We start from the raw sequence: 10571 nt of genomic DNA, 5'->3' as shown, positions 1-10571 counted from the left end.
ATATATGATGCCTGTTTCTGAGTTTGACAGCATCTGCACCAAAATAACAAGAGGGCCTGTTTTATGACCTAGACAGCACCTATGTATTAATTTAAAATTAATCCCCAAGGCAAAATAGTCATCCTAATTGGTAAATCAATAGTTGGTATGCCTGGATCATAATCGAGAATGTGACTGTATATTTGTCGTCGTACACTCTCTTAAACGTGCAAGAAATCAAGATATTCTGTGAATTTACAATTATCATACTCCGTCCACATGAAGTGTATTTTACAGTATAAATTACCAACAGCATTATAACAGTATTATTTTGCGGGATAGATATTTTATCACAAAGTTTTTTACTCTGATTTCCGTCCAAATTTTGGCTTGTTTACACAGTGATTGTTATAGCAATACTTTGTTCTACAGCCACAAAAATGCTCATTTTAATCAATGATTCAATCACATTAATTGATCAGCAACACACTGGGGGAGTGCAGGAAGGCAAAAATTACAAAGCCCAAAGTTGCACTAACATTTAATTTGCAATGGAGTCAGAAACATGATTCTGTGATGTGTACATTTATTCTGTGGTGTGTACATTTATTCTGTGGTGTGTACATTTCCTGAATATGCATGTAACAGGAAATTATTGCTCAATGCCTATCTGAAAGTGTGTGTGTTTTTTGTACTGCCAACATGTAGATTTGGTTTTCAAATACATTTTCTCATTCAGTATTACTTTATATAATTGCAATAAATGTTTCGTTTACTTTGTGAATTTGTGTGGGTGTTACGTATATTTATCATACTATCCAAGTTATGGCTGTCAGAGATGAAAGGCACAGATCTGGGTGTGGCAATGAGTTCAAATGAAAGAGTCTACACATTAACCAAATCCATCTATCCCCGAGGAGGATCGTTTTAGCCCTGGTGGGGCCTGGCTAGTTTCAGGTGTGTGAACAAGATAACAACAATATCAATGGCAAGCCAGGGTATTTGATAGTGGGCACAAGACCTCTCTTAAAAACTGAGTATTTGTTGGGACATAATAATTGCAGAGGCAAAGTGGTAATATTCAAAAAGAGGTATAGATCATCAATAAACAAATATTGGTGAAAAAAGAATGCTTCAAGGGCTCGACTCTCAGCAATATAGATACAGTGATACTTGGGTATGTGTAGCTTGGCAGTTTGTGTTCTTTGGAACACATAAAATTCAAAACACACTAAAGTAGAATCAGTTTTTCAAAACAAATTAGCATGGAAATATAGAATAGAGTTTGTATGTCATTATATGAAGTCTGGAAAACACTGTTACATACGATCTTTTCACTACAAAATAATAACAAAACTTGTTACTTCATTCACTTTATTAACAGTTCAATTATTTAAAATTGATTATATTAAAAAAAACAACAGGCTTACTGTCCTAAGAGACAGGATATATTGTTGTGTGATTCACACACAAAGTCACTTTTTTACATACTTTTGTATTTTGGGGAAAAGTTTAAGAGCATTCTGAGTGGTTTTCATCATGACAGTTTCCATGGAAACTCCTTTTATCTTGGCAACCATCTCACAGGAAATCTTGATGTTCATTGGTTCATTTCTTTCCTGTACAATTGGATAAAGGGAACAACAGAAAATCAATACCTTCATAGTAAATTTTGCATTAGAGTACAACTTACATGTTAACCTGTGGGGCTTGAGATCAGGAGAGAGAGGACTTGGTGCTTTACATACAATGGATACGTTACATTTCCTGCTCCTGCCACAAAAATTGCCTACCTTCTCTTCCTTTTGCATTAACAGTGGTGACCATTTCCCTAATTCCTGCATGAAGTGAAATGACACTTCAAACAATTGCAGGAAAAATCCACTTGCTGCTCCTAAATGTCAGTGTCAGTTGTTGTATGCACAATGCTCTATTCAGTAACAAAGCTACAATCATGAGCATTATAATAGAATACTTAATATCACAGTCTTGCTGATTTACTGGTAAATTGGACAGTTCTTATCGTCACTGAAGACCAACCTGCCTTTGCTTTTTTCAATGATCTCCAAAGTTGACAGCCAATTCACTGGAATAAGATATTGCACGTTGCATCACGTGTAAGGACTGAGAATCATGCAAAATTTCAAGGCTGGATGACAGTTTGCTTTTTATTGTTTGAGTGAAAAAGTCACCTGTTTTTCTGGACCCAAAGCTGGAGAGTCTGTCTCCAAAAGTAGATGATCCAATGGAATTGCATCAACTAATTTTTGTTTCTGAAAGAAGCAAAAATGAAGAGTAAAACTTTACTTGTTGGAAAGTCATGATAAACGTCCTGTTTTTTTCAGCAAAATTTATAGTTACAGTTGATGAATAATTGATGATTAATTGGACAGTGATAGAAGACTTAGAAAAGAACTTAAAACAGAATTGAAAATGGAGAATGAGTCAAGACATGTTTACATGTGTAATATAGCTCAGCCTTGGGTTATGTAACAATTTGAGCAATGTCTATCATGGGCTTCATAAATATTTACCTGTTCACTTCTAACTATTGATGGCGGCACAGAGAAATAATAACCACATTCTACTCCCTGCTTAGCTACAGAGACTTTGCCATCAAATGCATGCAACAGCACTGGACCAGCTCCTGAAATACATAGTGGCAGACTGTAATTGTCTGAATCTCCAACATTTGAACAACAACAAAACACAATAGAAACAACGCATACAGTGGATAATAAGAAGAGAATTCCACACACCGTTAAGGTTGGATGCACCTTAAAAGTGAGAGACTTAAGGCGATACCAAAGGATTCAAAGCGCGCGTTGGTTGCTATCGCTGGCAACGTTCAAAATACGCAATTTTGCATGTGCGAAATCGTACCGTTCCGTTGTTCTCTATGGATTTTCAACTCCTGGTATTTTGAAAATGCTCAAAATCTTTCAGCTCTCTCAATTGCAAACCAATTTAGCTGACTTTTGGTAGGATTATTGAAGTCATACATGAGAATATAGATAAGTATGCGTTTCCAAAATTCCAAACCATATATGAGATATCGCCGTAAAACCCTTCAAAATTTCACAAAATGACACAGTAGATATTTTCCTGTTCAAAAATCGTTTGTACTTGAACAAATGACCTAATTAATCCATGCCAGGGGCTCTAAACAGGTATCTCATGTGTTACATTCTGAAATTTTGGAAAATTTGGCGCAAATTTGTAGGAGCTGAAATGTTTTAAAGTAGAGCTGTGAAAATTTGTATATGTGTGATGTTACTGATCAATCGGGCGACAAACCTGCGTCTTTTGGAATAATATGGTTCTGTAAATCTTTATTATGCAAAGAAAACCATGAAAGCTTTGCATTTTGATTGATTGTGGAAATTACCCTTAGCAACCGTTGCTTAGCAATTTGAATCCTTCGGTATTGCCTTAAACTTTTGCTAAAACTTTCCTCAATGAAACTTTCAGGCATAATATTACTGAATCAATAAACAATATCAGGAGTCACCACACAAATTTTGGTACATGAGAAACAAATTAATTAACCTTCACCAATATTTGAAATTCAAAATGGCCACAACCCTGAGTTAACTCAATGGGGAAAAATAAAATTTTCTTTTTTGGAAAAATAGTGAAAAGATTGAAAATAGTCTTACTCAAAGAGCTTTAAAATGACTCCCCACAAGTGGTACATGAAAAAAGAATTGTAAAAGTTTCGGAGTCTGAATAGAGTCCCCGAGGCGCATTCTACCTAAGATTTTCAATGTATGCCTATGTTAATGATTACTGGTGTTCATAGCCACAACTTTGCTGTCAATACAAGTAATGGCAGCAAACAGAATCAAATAGATTTCAGAATTCTTTGATAACTCTTGTCTCCATAAATCAAAATAAGGATTATTTTCCATCATTAAGCCACTGAGTATTGTCCTAAAACCTACCATTTTCTTTTAAGAAATTTATCACAGGTCTGCCAGCTGATCGAGAATGCACATTCCTAGAGGGCAACAGACAATTTGTATTAATTCCAATATATCCACCAAAGTTGCATTTTTGGAATTATACTCTACTCTATTAAGAAACAATAATTTCTAGAGAATGTACTAGGTGAAATAAAAACATAATTTTTAGAAGTCCCTCACTGTTTCGACCAGTGTGAAGAACCCTAATGGCATATTTATAAATTACTAATATAATCCAGAGTTTTATAATACATTAAGATATAATACATTCATTGTCATTGTACCTGGTTTCTATTTTGCCTGGTTTGAAAGAAATAAATAACAATAGCCACAGCCATAAAACGGTAAAAAAAAACTGAAGCCAGAGGGTTTTCAGATGGTCCGAAAATGATGGAATCCAAAAATGTTTTAAACAATTTTGGCTTAAATTACGAATATTACAGCTCTATGACAGCTACAAAAGTCAGACATGTAACAAAAACCAGTTGGTTAACATTGATCAAAATTTGAGTAATATCGACTCCAGAAGCCACAATACACACAATGAAAAAAATACCTTGCATAACAAAATATGCTATTAGGGTTTTGACCCATAAATTTTTTCAAAAAAAGACATGCCCTCTTACCTAATGTGTTGCATACTTACACAGGTACTTCTAATCTCTTGGCAAGCTCAATTTGTCTCTTGAAGACTTCCCTTTGCTCTGCTTTTGCCTCGGCTGACTTTACATACCAAGGTGTGAAATCCAAACCAATCTGATTGTACAATGTATAATTTATTCTCATTTAGCAGTTCACCTGTGTTTCAAATTTTCATCCTGGACTCACATAACATGAGAGTAATAATACTTCATAGTGAATAGTTTGACACCAAAATGGCTGAACACTTGAGTATTTGTGTGAAATCGAATTTTAATTTTTGTGTATCAGTAAATCTACTGTATCAATAGTTTGCAATTTGATTGAAAAGCTTTCATTACTGATCCAAAACTCAAAGTTTTATGACTTTTGTGAATGATCATTTTCTCATCTGTGTAATGATCTACGGTAAAGAAGGATGACACTGCACATTCCCTGTGGAAACTGGACAAAGTCATTTTGCTCCGCTAATGGCTTGCTGCACAGCATGGAGTGTTTGCCATGTGTGTATGTTATCATACAATAAATTTCAGGTAGGTAGACAAAAAACATGACTGTAAACTGAATATTTGCACATTTTATATACAGACTGCATTTAATATTATTGATATGACTGTAAATATCAAAGTTTGCAGACACTTTTTGATCACTTGAATAATCTAATAACACCTTAAACCATTTAGTGGTGAAGAAATTGTTCACACATACTCACTTCACCGACTGCTACAATTCTATCAGCATATTTTTCAATGATCGGTAAAGCCTCATCTAACTGTGACAATTTCACTCCAGATCTACCATCGTCACATGGCTCACCCTAGGCAAATATTAGAACAAAAGAAAATACAATTGTCATTTCAATTAAACACCAACATGCAGAGTGTGTTGACATTACATGCAGTTTTTCTGTAAATTGTGTAATATGTGTCTTATCAAGATAAGTCAATCATATTTTCAGCAGTTTTCAAAATGGTCAAGTCTGTTTTAAAATACGTCACATGTTGGGACATTTCATACTCTGCTGACTTTACCAACGTGACCTGATAGCAACAGATGAACCTGGCAGGAAGATGGCTGAACAAAGCATATTGAAAACATTGTCTTCCTGAAACAAATGACCTGTTAGATTTGAAAAACATTCATTTCAGTCTAGACTTGCTTCAAGTCATGTAACCATGCAGAAACCATGTGTTCACTCTTTTCAAATTCAAATCAATGTTTGAAAAGGTAAGGTTTATATGAAAAACATATTTCCAAGTTTCATGGATATTTTTAATAAGTGATGCTCATCAAGCTTTTTTGTAAAATCTTCCACTCCTCGTTGGCTCTTTAACCCTTTCACCACTGTGGTTTGTCCCAAACCTATTGTTATCAATAGTGATGGTGAACCTTTTTACAGTGAATTGGGCGTGAACAGGTTAAAAGAAACCTAGTAATTTACACAAGATTAATGCCTGCAATTAATCCACAAACTCTTTAAAATGATTTCAATCATTAAAACTGAAGTATGATAAATGTACTTCAGTATACAAAACAGCCCTCACAGATCAAAGACGGAATTTTAAAAAATACTCCAGTAAGCATAAACTGCTAGTAATTCATTCATACATCTATAATCACAGAAAGTTCCCTGATTAACAATCATCTCACCTGCACTGGATGCAGTCCAAGTGATGGAAATATGAAATCAGGATGGCTGTTAGCAAGTTCAATGATCTTCTCAAACTCTTCAAAAAATTCAGCAACAGCAACAATGCCACTCACATTACTCTAAAGGGGAAAATAGCCATTATCAAAGCATAACATGAAAAATTAAACAGACATTTTAGTTTTGAAATTTTGTCGATGATCCATGAAATGCTATTTGTTTGGCTGCCTTTAAAATAGGTCAAACCCTGAATTCAAAAGACCATGCTACTTATAAACAAACCATGCTCAAACATGCATAGAAGTACATGTATTTCCATATGCGTTTATATATATGTGGATTTATTTGTACTGCCATCACGTGATCACTTGGGCATACTGAAACACATCCTTTTTATTCCAGAGCAGAACCATTTGTGAATGAATTACACTGTCACTGACTGTGAACTTAAGTATCATTTGAGGGTATTTTGTTCATACAGAACTTAAACTTTTAAAGAAATGTCAGCATTTACAGAAAGTCAACATTGATACAGAGTACTGTTCAATGTCTAGGTATTACCTCCTTTGCTCTCTGTATCACTGCATCAAGATCCTAAAGGAAAGAAAACAGGGAGATGACAGTTTAATATTCAATTTTGACTATGTGAAGCATCCACATAGCAATGGATATTCACCATATCTGTCTCTGACTTCATTAATTGGGGTTATTCACTTTGGGCATACTGAATAATAAAAGGATTTTGGATGATTCAACTTCAATCTCCTCATGCTGTGACAATAACTCATTCACAGGCCTCAACTCAATTGTGCTTCACTTTAATATGTTTAGTGAGATTCGCTACTCAGGCCACATCCAGGTCTCAGCCCCGCCATCATTTGATTGTCAGTCAGGTGCCCCTATACTTTGCCCATTTGGTCATAATACTGTACCAGCGAGGATACTAATCATATACTGAATTTTAAGTTTGTTTTTCAAACTTTCAAATTCCCTCTCATGGGTACAGTACATGGGCTATGGGGGAAAACTTGTTTAATAGTGATATGTCCTGGGTCCTGTTTTTTGAAGCTGACTCTCTTCTATTTCAGCTGGCCTTTTAAAGCTTAAAAAGAGATATTTTACGAATGGGTTATAAGGCTAAAAATTGTACTTCAGAACAAAACATGATGTGTTATATGTATTCATATGGATATTCCTTGCCAGGATTATGTGTTAGTTAACAGCATGCAGCAGGAGCCAATTTGCCGTTGTTCACATCATTTTATGTTGTTGTTCTGACTTATTTCAATACATAAGCAACAAAGAAATCTATAATACACTGGTTGATAACATTGCATCAACATTATACTAATTTATCTATGCTGTTAACTGACCACAAACATGAAAACAACAAGTTTACAAAACCGCTATTACGCCACAATATTATCTGGCTATGCCAGCAAACACAAATGCAAGACGAGCAATATCAAATCATAGCTGATTCAACATATGGCGAAACGTGGTCAGAGAGCCTAGCGCGTTGTGTACCAGTAACAGCGTATGTGTGCCCGCTTCCATGTGCAGAAACCGCGCCGTACGGTACATGCAGAGTCAATGGTGGGCAGTGTTTTCATTTGTCTTTGCGACATGATGTATCGGCATAAGGACAACCAAGGGTGACTGAATCTAACTCGGCTGTATACTTCATCAAACATGGTATCAGGGAAAAATACGCAACTTGATAAGCCTAACCCTTAACAATCAATTTACAAGCAATAGTTTGACACCTGGTTGCAAATTCCTTACGTTGTCAAACTCTTGTGCTGCTATATGACAGTGACCATCGATGTAGCCGTCCATTACAATCTGTGCGCAAGTTAGCGTCAGATTTCGAAGGTTGCGTGAATCTCACCCTGGCACACAAAATCGACGCCAGAATCAGATTCAGACTTTCAAGTTCCTCTCTCGTTCCGTTCGGGACACGGTTGCGAGTGGAGTGATACGTACCGGCCGCCGCGTACTATGCATAGTGCAAAGTACGCGGCGGCCGGTACGTATCACTACACTCGCAACTGTGGTTCGGGAGACTGACATGACACGCGCACAAGACAGCATCAGACATTTTCTGCTTGGCTCGTATGCATCGGCGACATAGTAATGACAAATTAAAATCGAAGGCTATAAGTCATGCAACAAAACAGGAGCCACATATAATTCTTTTCTGCCTTTTGATTAATCTCAGCTCTTAGTAGATGAGACCATGGAGGTAGTAGAGACCATGATAATGAGATCACGAGAAGACCCCTGGTCGCAGTGAGAATCCCAATCAGAATACTTCGTGGACGAATCGCGAAGTGGAAGATAGTATCTCTGAGTCGTCATCGAAGGGTTATCAGTAATTTGAGAAACGATAGGATGGAACAAAATGTCATGAATAAGTGTGAAACGTCAAGGAAAAGAAAATTTGTCTCGTCTCCTCCTCTTTACTGTCATCATACCCGAGGACAGATTAAAGCCTAACATTTTATTTCTCATGTTTCTGGGCTTGTTTTATTGTAAACTATAGTAGTAGATGAGGTTTTATCAAAATATGATAGGCCTACATAATATGGTGTCCAATCCATGCCAAAATTACTACTTTGATTTTACAACACAACATGCCTTTCCGAATTCTATTTTACAATTCAACATGCTATTTCACAACACAACATGCCATTCCGAATTCTATTTTACAATTCAACATGCTATTTCACAACACAACATGCCATTTCAAATCCTATTTTACAACTCAACATGCTCTTGCCAATTCATTTGACAACACATCATGCACTTACAAATCCTATTTTACAACTCAACATGCTCTTGCCAATTTCATTTGACAACACACTCATGCACTTACAAATCCTATTTTACAACTCAACATGCTCTTGCCAATTTCATTTGACAACACATCATGCACTTACAAATCCTATTTTACAACTCAACATGCTCTTGCCAATTCATTTGACAACACATCATGCACTTACAAATCCTATTTTACAACTCAACATGCTCTTGCCAATTTCATTTGACAACACATCATGCACTTACAAATCCTATTTTACAACTCAACATGCTCTTGCCAATTTCATTTGACAACACATCATGCACTTACAAATCCTATTTTACAACTCAACATGCTCTTGCCAATTTCATTTGACAACACATCATGCACTTACAAATCCTATTTCACAATTCAACATCCCATTCTAAACCTAGCTCTGCGGAGCAGGGTAGTGTTACTGGCTATCGAACAAGATTCACAATGGCGAACGCGAAATGGTCCCCTCGCATAGAGAGAGAAATGCGAACTTTGCATAAGTCTAAAAACGCAGCTTAGCACATTGTGTATCTAAACAAGATGAGCGTGCTCGAAAACTAAGATCGATCACGATTTTAAATGAAAAATCGGCTGTTTCAGGAAAAGAAACTGCGCGTTAAAATCAGCAGTTTTGTCTATTGTGCACCGTGGGAGGCTTTTCGTGTGCGCGGCTCATGTGAAAGACCGGGCAAGATTCACCCTCAATCATTAAAGTATCCGCTGACCTCCCTTCGAGCTCAGACATTATCTCCGTTCTGTGACGGAGCAGGTCGTACAATTTTCATAGTTCATTGCGCATGCTAAGTAGACATTGCCAATATAATCTACAAGATTTTTTCGCTTTACCTTGTAAAAGAACCTTGTTTTACGGGGGTACCAGTCAACTCGCACTTTTTCCAACCCGCCCAGAACCAATTCGCCCGATTCCAACTCGCCCGATACCAACTCGCCCGATTCCAACTCGCCCGATACCAACTCGCCCGATATTATTTTGCAATTTTATGAGTACCTGGTACGCTAGGTCTGCATGGCAGGGCTGTGTGTTTACCGGCGTTATACGGAGGCCGTATAACGCCGGTAAACACACAGCCCTGCCATGCAGAGCTACTGGTACGCTTGCTGCGAATCGGTAGCCTTTGCCACTCGGGTAGCTTGGTCATTGGAGTGGAAGAACATATCAAAGAGTGGCAGGGCTCGTTTTCGCAGCAACTGGTACGCATAAAACGTTTTATTTCTAACAACAAATATTTCTAACATAGAGAACCACAGGTGCGGCTTGAAATATGTGCCAACACGGAAAACTTTTTATTTGCGAATTTCACGTTTTGCAAATCTCTTGAAAGAATAAATTTCGTTCGGCTTCTTTACGTATAGGGATAGTTACTGCGAACTGGCTCACTTCTTTAGGAACAGCAGGACCGTCTTTCACGAGTTACTGGCCTGGCATGACATGAAAATAGCTGGCCTCGGGCCATCGGGTTAGCGTACATGGAATCTACAA

The 10571-nt window shown here is 36.9% G+C and overlaps 1 protein-coding gene across 1 annotated transcript; it reads right to left on the bottom strand.

The window, feature by feature from the left end:
* Positions 1-1336: 1336 nt before the first annotated feature.
* LOC139150160 (putative deoxyribonuclease TATDN3) lies at positions 1337-8146 on the bottom strand. Its single transcript, XM_070722344.1, has 9 exons — positions 8017-8146; positions 6793-6825; positions 6234-6353; positions 5296-5400; positions 4591-4700; positions 3924-3979; positions 2514-2626; positions 2172-2252; positions 1337-1598 (listed from the first exon to the last, which is right to left on the bottom strand). Exons 1-9 carry the CDS (start codon positions 8068-8070, stop codon positions 1455-1457), a joined length of 816 nt encoding a protein of 271 aa, XP_070578445.1. The 5' UTR covers positions 8071-8146; the 3' UTR covers positions 1337-1454.
* Between the last annotated feature and the right edge of the window lie 2425 nt (positions 8147-10571).

Source organism: Ptychodera flava, chromosome 14, assembly GCF_041260155.1.
Source record: "Ptychodera flava strain L36383 chromosome 14, AS_Pfla_20210202, whole genome shotgun sequence".
In the NCBI taxonomy this organism is placed as follows: Eukaryota; Metazoa; Hemichordata; class Enteropneusta; family Ptychoderidae; genus Ptychodera; species Ptychodera flava.
The sequence above is the reverse complement of the archived record's forward strand: the minus strand, read 5'-3'. Positions and strand labels throughout refer to the sequence as shown.

Excerpts from the sequence above, each read along its gene's own strand:
- LOC139150160 (XM_070722344.1), bottom strand. The coding sequence starts at position 8,070 with ATGGACGGCTACATCGATGGTCACTGTCATATAGCAGCACAAGAGTTT. Across the intron at positions 3,980-4,590 it reads AAGAGATTAGAAGTACCTGT|GAATGTGCATTCTCGATCAG; the intron begins GTAAGTATGCAA and ends GTTGCCCTCTAG. Across the intron at positions 2,253-2,513 it reads CAATAGTTAGAAGTGAACAG|AAACAAAAATTAGTTGATGC; the intron begins GTAAATATTTAT and ends TGCTTCTTTCAG.